Raw genomic sequence first — 16,921 nt, 5'->3', positions numbered from 1 at the left:
CTTTGGTTAGTTAATTATTGTCTGTGTATCAACTGGGGTACAGCAACAAGTACTTTTGCTGTAAATAAATTTTCTGAATATAATTATTTAGAAAAATCTAAACACTGCACAAGCAGCCTATGTGAACATTAACAACTGTGGCTTAAATGCGTGGATGGGCATAATTTATATTATTCATTTCATTCTATTTTTCCTTATCAGAAAATCTCTGAAAATGCTTGTACACATTTGAATGCCCAAACTCACCTGCTCTGCTCTATAGAATTCTGTCTCAGAAGTGGAGACTTAACACTCTGGGACCTCCCGTCCTGGAAAGTAATCCTCCTCTTGGCACTGGACGTTGGATGGCTGAAAGTATGTGCACGCCTTCTAAACTGAGGAGAATTGGAGTCTTCTTCGGGAAATGGCTGCCAGACCGAGGACACGGGGGAAGCTGGAGGAGTGGCCGGAGGAGAATCCCCGGGTGAACAGTCCTGAAAGGAAATCAGATAGGAGTGACACTTTCCCCCCTGCACTGTACAACTGGTAACGTAACTGAACAAATCCTACAGCTCATCAAAGGTCTGGAAGAACTAAAGCCTCTCCCCTTCTTGGTCATGGCCTATTGTATGCTAATTATCAGCTGCGCAACCAACGCCAGACATCCTTTGATAATTAGCTCTGAAATAGCAATGTCCTTTTTAAAGCAACAAAGACGGTGTACACAAAGCATTCATAGACCAGTCGCTCCTCTCTTGAACACCCTTTGGCTACTAACAATTGCAACTGATAGACTTCTAGCTTTCAGGAAAAATAAAGTATGGAAAACGATCACGGCCAAAGCTGGTTTATACTAGCTTCCTCGACATATCATGAACATATTTCCTGTACTGTCAAAGCAATATCCTGGAAAAAAAGATTATTATTACACAGCCAGATTCCAAGTAACAGCAGCAGGAAAATCAAATAATAAAAGCTGTTATGGATCCTCCTTCTCCTGGGAAAAACAATCGTTCATTCAAATATTGTGTGAGGTAAAAGGAAAGACATTAAAAACAGGAAATAAAATGAAAGTGAACAACACTGGCATTACACATGGGGTTTTCAACTACTTAAAAAAAGATTCAAGCTTCTCTTTTATTCAGTAACAAATAATTTGTGTTTCAACATCTTTATGTACTTTTTTTTTTTTAAACAATGGTGACTGTTAGCTGGTTTTACATCCACAGTTTGAACGTGGTAAAAGCAGCTTTTTTTACTTGTGTTTTCTTTTTAGTTAAAACATTCCTCTGAAAAGTTATGAAGCAGAAGCAGACTATAAATTCCCTTGTTTAGTTTGATCACAAAAGCAAGTTAGGTGAAATTTAAAAAATAAACAGCCAGCATAAATGAAAAAGAGCCAGCTTTTCTTTAAGTTTGAGCTTTAACAATAATGTGGTTTAGAAAACTGAAATAAGATACCTACAATTGCCAGGGAGGATTATCCTCCACTGTAGCTGTATCTTACTTGAACTTTGCAAAATACATTTGTTCTTTATGTGGCCACTTTGAAATCAAAGAAGGGGAGTTGCTGTGTTACTGCTTCAGCATTAGCCACAGCACATTCCAGGTTTACTTAATTTTGTTACATACCTTGTCAGAAGTAAGGCTGCTGCATCGTTCAAAGCTGTCCATGCTGCCCAGACGGCCTCGCATTCTGCTAGCTCCCTGCAGGAATGAGAGTGTTCCATTTTATCCCAAGTTTTGTTCTTCATAGTAAGATTAAATAAATTGTTTAAGAGGAGACTGGAAAAAAACAGCAGTGATCCTGCAGGTAAACAGTGAGGTGCTATAAAGGGCTATATAAAAAAGTCCACATAATAACTGCATGTACTATGCATCTTTATCTAATTCAATCTATCCTTTGATTTCAGAGCACTAAATTCACTCACTGATTTTTTTAATTAGTATGCTATGCAATGGATTTAAATATTAAATAAATTTATTCGCAAGGAAAAAAACATGAAATTTTATCTTAAATTTTGATGGCATTCATGGATTATAAAATAGAAGCTATAAATGTTTGGGATTTTAATACACATGCATTACATATATTTTTACATTCCAATCCAGCATGGCTGCACCCAGAGTAAGCCTCAAATGTAAAGTCTATCACATGTTTACATCTGTATAGTACAGTTCCATCATCTCAGAGTTATATAGTGAGATTTACAGTCCATCACGCCCTCTCTCCATTATGGAAAGTGATCACTGGTCTTTTTTTCCTGCGGTGAAGAATGGAAAGATTTTGAAGTGTAAAAATCTGCTGCAAGGAGAACTGCCTGCTTCCACGTCAAGGTTTTTGACAAGGAAAAATAAGCTCTCTTGGCAGAGACAAGGAAGAATTTCTGCATTAGAAATGCTATCCCCGGAAGGGAAAAATACAACAAACTTTAGGAAGAGGCCCTGATCACAGTAAGGACCAAATAGGGATATGCTCCAAATAGGGGCATACCTATGCCTCGTCTTCCTGAAGGCAGTACGTGTAGTGATTAGCAACTTAGTTTAAACATGCAAAGTCACAAAGAGTTGTTTTGAAACACATGACCTACTGCAATCAAAAACAATTACCAGAAATGAGATACAATTTTTTTTAATTGGATTCCTGTCCATTCAAACCCACAGAATCTCTCTCCTAATCATTAAGACGTTTCTGGGACCTGTATCCTGCCCTCATGTCTTTCTGAAAGACACTTTTCCTATTTGACAAAACATTCTATATGTTCCTCAAAATTTATCAGACTTAATTTGTTCCCCACCCGCTCAGAACCTTTAACAAAGGTAGATTCTTCTCATACAGGGCTTCCTCTTCCATTCCCAGTCCAACAACCCTCTGGAACAACCAGACTGCACCTATTTCCCTGACTCTTCAAATCCTGTTTTGAGAATGATAGATTTATTAGAGTGGATTTGGAGTCACAGACCTACAAATTCTACTGCGGGTCTCCCACTTTTCCCTGGGCGTAAGGGATTCCATCCTACACTTGTGTAAGGTACCTTTCTTTTCTTCTACACACCATTTACAGTTGGTGTTAGCATGATCTATTGGAGAACAGAATCATAGAACTGTAGGGCTGGAAGGGACCTCAAGGGGTTATGTAGTCCATCTCCCCTCTACAGGAGGACCAAACATATCTAGATCATCCCTGACAGGTGTTTGTCTAATCTGTTCTTAAAAGCTACCAATGATGTGGATTTCACAATCTCTTTAGGTAATCCGTTCCAGCACTTAAGTATCCTTACATATAGTTAAACGTTTTTCTTAATATCTAACCTCAATCTCCCTTGCTGCAAACTAAGTCAATTACTTTTTGTCCCACCTTCAGTGAACATGGGAGAACAATTGACCACTGTCCTCTTTATAACAGCACCTTCTACTTCTTTGAAAACTTATGTCCCACCTCAGCCTTCTCATCTCTAGACTAAACATGCCCAATTATTCCATACTTTCCCCTAAGACATGTTTTCTAAACCTCTTATTTTTGTTTCTCTCCTTTGGGCTCTCTCCAATTTGTCCACATCTTTCTTAAAGTGCCATGCCCAACACTGGACACAGTCCTCCAGATGAGGCCTCACCAGTGCCAAGTAGAGCAAAACAATTACCTACTATGTCTTACATGTCCGGTTTGGCCAATGTACATGGCAGAGGGGTATTGCTGGCACATGATGGCATATATCACATGACACTCCTGTTAATACACCCAGAATGACATTGGCATTTTTTGCAACAGTGTCAAACGATTGATGACCCTCTATGACCCTCACATTCTTTTCTGCAATTCTGCTATCTATCCAGCTATAACGACAGTATTTACTGAGAATAGTCCGTGAACACTGCAAGCCTTTGGGTGAAATATACTATCAGAGTACATTATGTTACATTGTTTTATTATCTGATGGAAATGGCTATCCCTCAGCTCCTGAAGCATGCTACTTTGATACTTAATCAGACACACAACAGCAAACCCATTTGCTTTCTCCCATGCTGCTTTTCACACCTGAGAGAAGCACCCCACAAACACCCACAAAACTAACTCACTATCCTTCTTCAAAACATTCCTTTTTCCTGCGATGGCTACAAAACTGTAACAGTGATTAGGCTGCTGGTGTGCTGAGACCACAGTCTATCATGCTGACCAATATTGTCTCATTGTGGTTTTTTTGTACTGCCCCATCTGATCTGACTATATTTGTCTATTATCTCATCTTATATGGAGATTGTAAGATCTTTGGGACTGTCTTCTTGTTCTGACTGTATAGCACCTAGAACAATGGGTCCTGACTGGGCCCATAGGTGCTACAGTAATACAATAATAAATAAATATTTTATAGAAATTGTTGGTAGACTTAAGGCACAGTTGCTCCTCTTGCTGTACTCACAGCCGTAGGTAACGTTTTACAATGTCAACAATGTTAAGAATTGCTTCAGGTTACTTTTTCCTGCCAGAGCTTTAGTCCTGAAAACCACTCTCAGTGCCATGGATGCGAACACTACCTCCTAAAGCCGGGTTACCAACAGAAAGGAATGCTGGCCCTGAAGCATCTCTCTTCAGTGGCATATCATGTAACAGAGATATGAATGAAAATTCTTTATTTTAGTTTAAGGAAGGGTCATGTTATGCTTTTGACATTAAAAAAAAAAAAGACTACTATAAATATTACATTTTTGAGCCAGAGAAAAACCTTTGTTTTCTTAGTCTGGTATGTGTGCTAGGACCAAAATTCAAACTGTATTTATGAGGTCTGAGGTCACAGGTTATATTTATTTTTCTGGGATACACAGCTATGAAGCCACAGCTTGTTTTCAGTTCAGCCCTGGCAACTTTCAGAACATTTCAGCAAAGTAAGCAAATGAGAAAGACACATACTTTTGAGATTTTTATTTTTAATTAAACAAATAGGCTTCTCATTTAGGGTTAGAGACTGTAAACCCTCTACTGACATTAGTGAGCACTTACTCACTCAAGTAGTGCCATTGATGCCAATGAGACTATCTGGGCAAGTAGCTGTTCACAATCCTGTTCTTGTGTGTTGCTTGAGTGCTTTATAAGTATATATTTCTTAATCCATTATGACGGAGACTTTATAAGTGCATCTCTTTAAAAAAAAAAAATATGAAAACTTTGCATGTACAATCAGAGGACGAAGAAGGATTTTACATTCCATGGATTTCTTGGTCTTTCTTCTTTCATGATCTACTAATCAAATATGTGAACAGATTTTCTGAGACTACGAACATAGCAACTTTCTGAATAGAAACTTTGAATTTGTTTTTGTGACAACTGCACCAATGTCCTGTATTATCCTGGACAAATCTTACTGAATTAGGTTTAATATTTTTGGAGATCATTGCATTAAAAATGAAAAATGTTTATGTATTGCTGTGGGATTGTATGGAATTTCTTTAGCAGGAAGACAGGATTAATGCAATCTCTGGGAGACATGAGGAACTTCAAAGGATTTTTAGTGACAACCTTTGTAAACTGGATATCCTAGGAAATACCTGGGGGTGAATCCATCCTTTTGAAGCTATGCCCTGGGGAGAAAGCTCAATTCTTTGCTAATTACCTTCTCCTGGAAACTCCAGATCAAAGACCCCTGAACTGTACAAAGGGTGGACTTAACATGTCATAAAGCTGCTTGTTCTGAGCTGAAGCTGTGATGAATGTGAAACCACAAGGCAACTCCTTGGGTGGGGGTTTTGAAAGATTGCTCTTGCCGGAGCCCATATTAGGGTTGTGTTGATCTCATGCAAGCTTATTAGCATGCATGTAGGTTCTGTTACTGTTTTTAATGTGTTTTCTATGTAGCGCTTTTACCTTAAGAATAAAATAGGCTTGCATAGGAAGTGCTGTGTGGTAACTTATTAACTGTTGGCAATCATTCTGTTATTAGTGAACAGAAGGCAAGATAAGATTGCTTAAGGCAGGAAACTGTTCAGCCTGGAGATACTCCAGTCAGAAGGGGGGGGGGGGAAGAGAGAGAGAGACACACACACACACCTCCACCCAAGAGAGCTGATAGCTTGGGAGCCGGAAGCCTGAGAGTAGGTGTTCTTGCTGTACCATAGAGGGGGGAAAAACAGGTGCAGTTGATCGGAACTATGACAGTTTTCTTTCCTGGTTATAAAACTACATAAATCTTTATTTTAAAGTTTTAGTAATCAAAAGAGGACAAGTGATGTCATCAGTTTTTACATCATGGTGCAGTTAAATGACTTGGACTTAATAGGGCCCCATTGTGTAAGACACTGTAGAAAAACCACAGAGAGATATGTTTCCTGCCCCAGAGAGCTTACAATCCTTTTAAAAGGTAGATGGCAAAAAAGACACAGATAAGTTACAATTTATTATTTTGTATATTTTTTATTACAGTAGTGCCTAAAGGCCCAGCCCTGGATCAGGGCCCTGTTGTGCCAGGCACTGTACATACACAACAACAAGTCCCTGTCCCAAATCCAATTAGATGCAATGTCCTTATCAATCTTGTAAGATATTACTTTTCCAATTCTTGCATTAATGAAGCCATTACTGGAAGTGCAAGGAAAGGATTCCCTGTGGACCCATTTCTAGTTTCTTTGCAAGATGCTCTGTGACAAACTGATAGTTTTTAATCTATTGTAGTTACATACGTGATACATTTTTGGCACCTAAAATTTGCAGTTTTATTTGGTCATGTAATATACTCATCATATCAGAAGATAAATGGACAAGACTGGACATGTGTAGGTCCAAACTACCATATGGATTACTTTATGCAACCCACAGACTCCAGAAAATTCATTCTGCTATATACTATGCAAGGCACTGCTTTATGTCACAATGACCATGATCAGAAGAGAGACATACCATATTCTAAATGGTGAAATAAGCCATCATGGAGAAAAATGATCTTACTTACAGAGCAATTCTCACCAGTGGTTTCTGTATCTTTAATAGACCAATTAGAAAACAGCCTACTCACTCCTTGTACCAGTGTAGTGGAAACAATTTCTCACATTGTGAGCTACAAAATGTTAATGTGCCCACATACCTGACTGAATTATGAAGTAAAGCAGGGTTTCTCAAACTGGGGTCACCGCTTGTGTAGGAAAGTCCCTACACAAGCGGCGACCCCAGTTTGAGAAATCCTGCAGTAAAGACTACGTTTCATAATATTTATTGGGTCATTCCTAGATTCACATTCCATCTCCAGGACATGTGTCTGTTCAATAGCAGCATCCCCTAGTGAAGCACTGAACTATCAGAGCCCAGAGTATTTCCCCTCCCCGCCCCCCCTAGTCATATACTCTATGGGCATTAAACATAAAAATAAAAGATTCAAAGCACAAGGCATTGCTGTCGCTGTCACTATCTGAGGAGATTTCTAACTGCTGAAATTACTCAGATCTTTCAAGGGTCATTCCCCCATACTCAGGTCATGGCTTCTAGGGTGTCACAATTGCTACTTAACTTTCCAAATGTCGTCAGATTAATCTGATCCAAGAATTAATAATAGGTATGGCCCCAATTCAGCAAGGTTCTTAAACCCATGACTAACTTTAAACACAAGGACTACAATGGGCTGACTCATATGCTTGCAGTTAAGGGCTGAAGTACCTTGCTGAATTGATACCTAAGTGTCTCCCATTTGTAGTCCAACTACTTCTGATGGCCCAGGCAATACATTTAGGCATATCATCATCAGCACAACAGTTACACCTCACTAACACAGTCCATCAGGATTTACAGCCCTCAGTCCAATAACTCCTAGACCTTCCTTCCTTGTTCCTCTTTACACCTCTTCTCTCAGTCTGAGCTTAAATAGAATTTTAGAACACCACACTGTGGGGGGGAAGGGGGCTGAGGGGAGAGGAGAGAAAATACTACCATGCTATATACCTTTTAGAATTATTCAACTTTTCCAATTATTACTTTATTTTAATTGCACATTGCACCTTGGCTAACATTAATAATGAAATGAGATGCCATTCATCATTATCTGGGTACCTCTTATTGTACATAATATAGCCATAACCTTAATATTTCACAATTTTTGCAACTGATCGTGACAGAGTGCGAGCTGTAGCACCCAGGTCGCTTAGGTAATTGTGTGACAGGGAAGATTACAGGCTTAATTGGAGGCAATTAACCTGTCATGGTGAGATTGTTGACATATGGGGACAATGATTGGGCTAATGAGGTAATTAGATCAATAAGGGACGATATATATTTGGCAGGAAAAGACAGTTACCTTTTCTGTAACTGGTCTTCGAGTGTTAATGAATGTTGTCACAGTTCAGGGCAACTGCACCTGTATTTCCCCTCAATGGTCCAGCCAGGGCAACCACTCCCAGACTTCCTGCTCCCCAGCTGTTGCCTTTCTTGGGTGGAGATCTGCATCTCACTCCTTTCTGACTGGAGTGTTTCCAAGCTGCACAGTTCCCTGCCTTCATTGTGTTATTCCCAGCACAGACCTGCTGCCCAAGCACAGTTGCTTGCTCTTCAGAGACAGTTAACAGTGTGACTGCCCACCACTGTAAGTTACCATGCCTGGTTCTTTCTTAAGGTAAAAAGTACTACCACAGAAAACGTTTAAAAACAGTAAAAGAACCTGCAATAATAAGAGCCTTGTGGCTTCCAGTCCATTACAGCTTCAACTCAGAACAAGCCCCCAGCTTATGGCATCTCAGCAAGCCCAGACCTTCCAACCTTCCTTAAGGATTGGGGCCCTCAGTGAACTAGGGATCCTGTCCGTCTGCTGGACCACAAGACGATTCCGAGCCTGTTTAAAACCAGGCTATTTATCCAAAAATCCTTTCTTTGTCAGCTGGTCCTTGGAGAATCCCGTTTGAACTAATATATGCCAACCTCTTCAGCAGATGGCTTCAAAGGGCCGATAACCAGAAGAACTATATTAGCATCCCCCTCCTCCTAGAGGAGTTGCATACAATTCCACAACAACAATGGCGTTTTAACATAATGGACCCCAAAAGGTATTACCCCTAAGTCACTAAGTTTTAACTTAGTTTAGTAAAGTTTATTCCATAAGGTTTGCCCAGGATATTGGTCAGTCTGTCACAAACTTAATGCAAAATTACGATTAAACTACATTTTATTGTGTCTCAAAATATCTGTAAATCTTGCAAGCTTAACTTTGTGCACTACTTGCTGTTGATGGGAACTCAACCCATTTTCAGAAATATTTGCTAAAAGACGGTCTTTCCGCTTCTGTGCATGTGTGCTCTTCCTGCATTTAACATCAACATAATCCAGCCAAATTAAACCCATAGGAAGCAATTAAGTTTCATGCATATGTTTTTAGTTTGTCTAGTTTTTAGTATAAATCTGAACTGTTGTTAAATATGAAAACAAACAAACACTGTATAACCTTATAATTAACGAGATCTGCAAGAACTGTTGACAAATGAGCTGTTAATCTTACCCTTGAGAAGATATTTTCCAGAGAACTAGTCAAGGATTTCTTGGCCTTGTTTTTCAGAATGTCGAGTTTAAACCGGCCACCGCTGGCAGTGTTTTCTGGGATTGCACTGTTTGAAATGTTCTGTTGAAGTAAGCAAGAACACTTTTTAGCTTTGGTAGTACTCTGGGCAATTGAAGGCCTCTGAAAACTAAAGCTAAACCTGATCACAGAACAAGCAATGTGCCCTTTACTTAACAAATCTAGCCTATAGGACAGGGGTGGGCAAACTTTTTGGCCCGAGAGTCACATCTGGGAATAGAAATTGTATGGCAGGCCATGAATGCTCACAAAATTGGCGTTGGGGTGTGAGAGGGGGTGAGAGCTCTGGTTGGGGGTGCGGCCTCCAGGGTGGGGCCAGAAATGAGAAGTTCAGAGTGCAGGAGGAGGCTCTGGGCTGGGGGTGGGGGGGAGGGCTCGAACTGGGGGTGCGGGCTCTGGGGTGGGGCTGGAGATGAGGGGTTTGGGGTGCAGGAGGGGGGGATCAGAGCTGGGGCATGGGTTTGGGGCATGGGGAGAGGCTCAGGGGTGCATGCTCCGGGCGGCGCTTACGTCAAGTGGCTCCCGGAAGCAGCAGCATGTCCCTTCTCTGGCTCCTATGCGGAGGTGTGGCCAGGCGGCTCTGCACACTGTTCCGTCTGCAGACACCGCCCCTGCAGCTCCCATTGGCTGCAGTTCCCAGCCAATGGTAACTGTGGGGGCAGTGCTTGGGATGGGGGCAGCGTGCAGAGCGGAGCCCCCGGCTGCCCCTACAAGTAGGAGCCAGAGGGGGGGCCATGCCACTGCTTCTGGGGCCCCCGACCCTACTTCCCAGCTGGAGTGCCGGAGGGGGGCCATGCCGCTGCTTCTGGGAGTTGCGTAGAGAGGACTCCGACCCTGCTCTCTGGCTGGAACGCCAGAGTGGGGCAAGCCCCAGACCCCACTCCCCAGCAGGAGCTCGAGGGCCGGATTAAAACGGGCTTCTAAGATCCGCCCACCCCGGCTAACTTTGTTTTTTGTTATTTATTTAAAAGAAAGGAAGCATATGGCCTAAAAAAGTAACGTTCTGTATATTCACCCCTGCACCACAATTATTTCTTACTGTGTTTAGGCTGGCTAAGGTTTTTCTGGCATTGCTTATATTGTACTAAAATCTGCAACAAAAATTACCTGTCTGCTTTTTCCAAATGAACAGAAAAACAGAAAAGCAACCCCAAACATAAACTTTAATCAGACATGCCAAAGTGAATCAAAAACAGTATAGTTATGGAAAACAGATAAGGAGTCCTCACTCATTCACAATATAAAAGGCTCAGTTTTCACTGCTGTACTGTAGCCTAGTGTTATCTAAGGTTGTATTTGAATAAAGAAAGAAAATAAAGTATAGGCTGTACCAATGGTGCCTCGCCAATATGGACGTGCGTCTTTTGTTTTGTTTCACACAACTGTCGCAGATGTAAGATCACAAGCTCATTTTCTTCCTGGTCACTGACAGGCTTCATTTTCTGTCAAGAATAGACAAATAAATAAAGCATCTCTTTCAATACATCATTTTTGCTTTGATTTCTGATCAGAAATACTATGAATGTTCTAAAGTTAAGCTATTCCTGATGCTCTAGATGCCAGCAATTTAGAATATGCATTGCATATACACTATCAATATCATTCAACTACTTCTAATAACAACTTGTACAAAAGTGTATGTAGCACCATACTTGCACTATACAAGCATAAAAGAAGTTTACAAGTACAATTTTCAAAAGCACCTAAGTGGCTTAGGACATGGCTTAGGCTTTGGTCCTGCCATGAGGGCAGGGGACTGGACTCGATGACCTCTCGAGGTCCCTTCCAGTCCTAGAGTCTATGAATAAGTCCCATTTTCAAAAGTTGCCAGGTGCTTTTGAAGAAACCATGGAGGTGCCTATCTGCACCCTTACCTCAGACTTTTAGAGGTATTTAGGCATTGCTCCAATCAGGATAACAGTGCTTAACAGACTTAGGAGCCTTTGTCTCATTTAAAGTCAATGGGACATGGTTTAAGTACCCGCGTTACTTTTGAGAAAGAATTAGGCATTGCAGAGTCTCATTCTCAAAAGTGACGCAGGTACTTAGGAGCCCATGTCCCATTGACTTTAAATGAGACTTAGAATTAGGCATTGCAGAGTCTCGGTCTCATTTTCAAAATGAGCTCTACGTTTGTTTTGAAAACGAGACAGGCTCCTAAGTCAGTTAGACACTGCAGCATGGAGTAAAGCAATGACTAAATATCTCTACAACGAAAATGGGACTTGGGGTAAGATTTTCATAAGTGCCAAAATGCTCTTACACATTGCACCAATTCTTCATCTGCACATTAAATATACTTGCTTATAGAGTCCTGAAGCAGGACTGGGATCCCAGGGGTTCTGCAGGACCTACTGCCATAATAACGGGAGTAAAATGTACTTTGTTGCAGGTGGGATTGGGTGGGCAAAAAGTCCCAGACTGTGGGACAGGAACGGGATTAAAAAAAAAGTAGCCTCGCTTATACGATGAGCCTCCAGAGTCAATACTCATGCGTAAATACTTCTAAGAGGAATTTTGGAACCATGTATTATTTTATCTTATACTAGAATCACTTTATCTCTAGCCTTTTTTTATTGCCCCCATCACTTCATTATTTGAACATCTCATATACCTCACAGAACTCAGCCCCACATCACCCCACAAGATAGGGAAGTATTGTTTTCCCTATTTTACACATGAGGAACGGAAGCACAGACCGATTAAACAACTTTGCCTATGGTCACATGAGAAGTTTGTAGCAGAGTTGGGAACTGAACTGTTCCCATACCAGCACTTTCTCAAATCACTTTATTGTACTACAATAGTATACTCCAGTCTAGTTTTGAGAAATGAATTAATGTAGAGTATTAAGTCCATGCAGATGACTATAAGAAAGAAAGCCAAATACAGCTGAAAGGAAGAATGTGGGTACTTCCCAATTTAAAATATAGTCCACTGACCACAGAAAAAGTCAGCAACCTGAGCACAAAACTTTGCACACACGCGCACATATGCTAAAAAGATTTCCAGAATATGAAAGAAGTCAAAACCTACATAGATATGTGAGGGACGCAAGAACTGCGTTGACTTTATTACCTGAACACGTTCAAAAATGTCAGCTTGCTCATTATCAGTAAGTGATGACAGGTGTCTCTGAATTACAAGTTTGGCTCTTGGTGGGTAAAGACCTTCAGGAAAAAAAAAAATTAAACAGAGCCTTTGAGAACTACTAAAACTAAATTCATTCACCAGAGTACCCTATGATTCCTATCTATGCTGCTATAAAAACTACATAAATAGAATATACTTTTAAAATAAATGACAGCTGAGATATTTTAGAAGGCTTTCAGTTAAAAAGCTATTAACATATTTACAAAAGTACTTTTCAAATTCTATTAAAGTACAAACCTTTTACTTTGTCTACTCTTACTAGATCATACCAAGGTAAGAATTCAGTGCCTTATGGATAGGGAATCCCATCTGGGAGGGATTTGAATAGAACACAACAATGATAAGCTCTAAGACCCTGTATAGAGATGCAAAGCTGTCCCCCTTCCTCCCCAACTTGCCCCTGTCCCCATCTACTCTTCTACATTCAAGTCAGACTGCTTCCTTCTTCCCCTCAATGCTTTCTGAGTTCCAGAAGGGGGATCATTCAGGAGAAACAGTCTATCCACTCTCAGTTCCTGGACCACAGCAACTTCAGCAGCTGGGAGTAACAACTTTAGCAAAAGGTCCAGGGCACACTATGCTCTGTGAAAGCAGCAATTTTCAGAGGTTTATAACCCAACCAAAATTGGGTGGATTTTCACTTGGGAGAAGGCGCAAGACAACCTCCATGCCCCTGCTCCAAAGAATAAAAGCACTAGAGCTTCTTAACTTAAAAAGGTAAGAATTTTTAACCTTGGCCAAACACCACATTTCCCCCCAACTTCATTCTTAAGCCGCTGAACCATTTTATTTGAAATTTTAAAAAAAATGTTTAGACTGGTGCAGACACCCAGCATGGAGGATTTCAACCTGAATAGTTCAAGTTTGGCAGAGTTATAAGCAACTGAATATTGGGTCTTAGAACAATTGTTAGGCCTCCCCTATAATAAATCCTTTGGTAATATGATACCCCTTGGTTATGTCTGAAGCCCACCAGCCTCAAATATATTAAAAAAAAAAGAAAAACAACACTGTAGCAAAATATTTTACAATTACTTAGGGAAAGATTTTCAGAAGTGACTGGTGACTGAGTTGCCCAACTTGATATACATACACCTCTACCCCCATATAACGCTATCCTCGGGAGCCAAAAAATCTTACTGTGTTATAGGTGAAACCGTGTTATATCGAACTTGCTTTGATCCACCGGAGTGTGCAGCCCCCCCCCCCCCCCCCCCCCGGAGCGCTGCTTTACTGCGTTATATCTGAATTCGTGTTATATCGGGTCACGTTATATCGGGGTAGAGGTATATTACAAGGCCCTGATTTTCAGATGGTCTATGTTCTGTACTTTTTAAAAATATTGGGCTCTCAATGTGTCTCAAATTGGGGTATCCAAAAAGCTGAGGCATCCATTTTGAAAATCTTGGTGTTGGCTCCTTTTCACAGTCCTTCCATGCATAACAGTGGGACGAAACAGCAGCTTATGCATTTGTAGCTTTTCATTGAGAAACGGGGAATTTCCAACCAAGGTTTGCCACTTCTGAACACTCTAGTGCTTAACACAGACATTAACTATAAAATTGTCAAAACTTCTCATGCTTTTCACGCACCAGAGGGAACTAATAATTCTAAGTGATAATCATTTTTATTTAACAAATACAAGTTTTGTGGCGTTTATTACAATACCTCATACAAAAACAGACACGTTTTTGTGTAAACACACCACTACTTTTTAGTGAATAGAGCATATCATACTTGATTATGTATGTTGGTTCCATCTGCCAGCTTATGTCATTTTTAATAACCATCCTGTCAAATATTAAAAAGCCATACTGTGGCATACTTAACTGTCGTTGAAGTCAGAGCTGTGTGTGCAGATCTGAAGTCAGGCACTAGCCCTAAATTCTTTATTATCCTTGTTCAATTTAATATTAACCTCATATTTTATTAACATATTTCATGTAATAGAACAAGGTAATGAAGTACATAAAGCAATCAGCCCCATGAGAAAAATCATCATCAACAAGATTACAAAATAAGAAAAAGAACAAAAAAAGAAAGGCTAAAATGTCAGTTCCAGCATTACTGTCCCTTCATTTACTACCATCTTTAAAACCTTCTTTACAAAAGTATGGGTTCCAAATGTGTTCAGAGCACTACGTTGTGAATTTCTGTACATGCTAAAATAATAGAGCAGAAGGAAAGACAAAAACAAATATTTGAGGAAAATGTAATATTTATAGCAAGAGCTTTAAGGGGCTAGTTGGAAAATAATTATTGCGATAGCTACCACTTTACTCAATTTATTGGCCATTTATCATGGTCATGAGAATTTTTTTCTTCTTTAACTAAACTGAGATTCAAGCAATTAGGTAGGTTTTAATTAAACTAAGAGCTGATGCACTGTGATGATTCTGGAGTGAAAACAGAAAATCTTCTATATGAATTTAAAATAAACGGAATTGCTACCTTCAATTCTTTCACAGAGTTTATGCAATGAGTGCATAGGACAGGCCTCACACAGTTTAATCTGAGTCTTGGCATTCTGTAGAGCTGCAGCAGTGCTAAAGGCTTGTTTCAGGGTAAGCATTACCTCATCAACCTAGAAGGAAAAGAAAAAACAAAACAGGCTATGAAAAGTCTGGGTGTTTTACAAGACAGTATAAAAGTGAAAATATGTCATATACATCATATCAGACTTTTAAGTCATTCCACGATTAAGTGCTTTTTTATTAGGAATGTTGTTTCCTGTTCATACTACATACACTGATCTATCATAAAAGTTCAGTAGTCTAGTGGTCAAGAGAACAAGGTTCTATTCCTAATTTACTACTGATTTCAAGAGGATTTTAGACAAGGGACATTGAAATCAATGGGAGTTAGGCCCTTTTGAAAATACCACTAGGCACCTACATGACTAGCTACATCTTTAGGTGCCTAAACACCTTTACAAATTTGGCCCTTAGGCACGTTTGAAAATTTACCATACAAGTCTCTAGATCCCTGTGGGAATCTAGTGGCCTATTTCTGAAATGTTGCACATTCACAGCTCCCACTGAAAACGACAACCCCAGGGGGGGAGGGGGAGAGGGAGGAAAGAGAGAAATCAGGCCATAAATATGTAACTTTAAGCACTCAGGCTTGAAAATTGGGTCTCTTATTGCGCCCAGAGATTACAACTTTTTTACCTTCCAGTAGCTGCAATGAGCATATGAGCACCTCCACTTCTGCCAATTTGCTTCTATGCAATTTACATTTTAGCTTGGCTGGGTACATAACTTGCAGTAGTGATCCTAAGAGTAAGGGGCCTTTATTGCCCCCTCTCACAGAGAGAGTTATGTATGGCTTTTTTCCTAAAATAGTTTTCATTTGCCCTGATACAAGTCTCTATGAACAAAATGCTTTTGATCTGTTGCTGCAGTTATATCCTGTTGGTATGTCAGAAACTTTAGGGACCAGCCTATTTATTCTCTTGGTCCTTCACTCACTTGGATCAAAAGATTTGAAAGACAAGCTATAAGTTTCTTTGTAACCAACAAGTAATCCTTATGTATTGTTTTTCAGACTCCAGTCTATGCCCTGCTCTTTCCTCTCACAGCATCACAAATACAGCAATGCAGCGTTCCCACACACTGCAGCACTGGGTAGGGCCAATCTCTATTTTGCATGGGAAAGAGGTCAGAGGTGATCATTTTCTCCTCAACTGGGATAGATATTCAAATGCACTTTCATCCTTTGTAGACAGACTTCTCAGAGTCTCCTTCCCCCTTATGTATTTTAAGGACACACTGCTATTAAAAGCAAACAGCCCATTTCCGTGTTTCAGCCTGGCAGAAGAAAATTGTGTTGAAATTTCTTGTTCAGTTCTTAGAGGGCTTTCAAATATTGTACTTTAGATCTAGTCCTTTGCTGCCATCTATCACTTTTCTGTGAAGCACGTTTGTGAGGGATGGAACGTGACTGCATGTTCAGGTTTCTGTCTACAAGCAGTCTGCTAACATTCAACGTAGGATTATAAAAGTGTTCTGTAGATCATCAGGTCTCCAGCATAATTGTTCAAGCAAAGCTTTGCATGGGCATGGAAGCTTGAATTAGTTAGTTTGTGTGCTGTGGCATGTCATTTAATTTTGTTAAATGAAAATTATTTGATTAATGTTATTGATAGTTTCTGAGTGGGTTTCTCACATCTCACAATTCAATTTATTCTTGTCCTGTCACTGTAAGATTTCACGAGGCTCATGGAATGCAGACATGACTACAACAGCAA

General features: G+C 40.1%; 1 protein-coding gene across 3 annotated transcripts in view; it reads right to left on the bottom strand.

Annotated features, from left to right (window-relative positions):
- The window catches only part of TBC1D4 (TBC1 domain family member 4), a 156,643-nt gene that overhangs the window by 40,105 nt on the left and 99,617 nt on the right, over nt 1-16,921 (bottom strand). For all 3 annotated transcript variants that reach the window (XM_065404648.1, XM_065404639.1, XM_065404656.1), the window contains exons 5-10: nt 15,124-15,256; nt 12,598-12,689; nt 10,851-10,961; nt 9,442-9,561; nt 1,612-1,686; nt 247-473 (exon numbers count right to left, since the gene is read on the bottom strand). In XM_065404648.1, the coding sequence (XP_065260720.1) occupies nt 247-473; nt 1,612-1,686; nt 9,442-9,561; nt 10,851-10,961; nt 12,598-12,689; nt 15,124-15,256 (758 nt within the window). The remainder of the gene's footprint in view (nt 1-246; nt 474-1,611; nt 1,687-9,441; nt 9,562-10,850; nt 10,962-12,597; nt 12,690-15,123; nt 15,257-16,921) is intronic.

The sequence above is a fragment of the Emys orbicularis genome, chromosome 1 (genome assembly GCF_028017835.1).
Source record: "Emys orbicularis isolate rEmyOrb1 chromosome 1, rEmyOrb1.hap1, whole genome shotgun sequence".
Lineage (NCBI taxonomy): Eukaryota > Metazoa > Chordata > Testudines > Emydidae > Emys > Emys orbicularis.
Note: the sequence above shows the minus strand (reverse complement) of the source record. Positions and strands in the feature narration are given on the sequence as shown.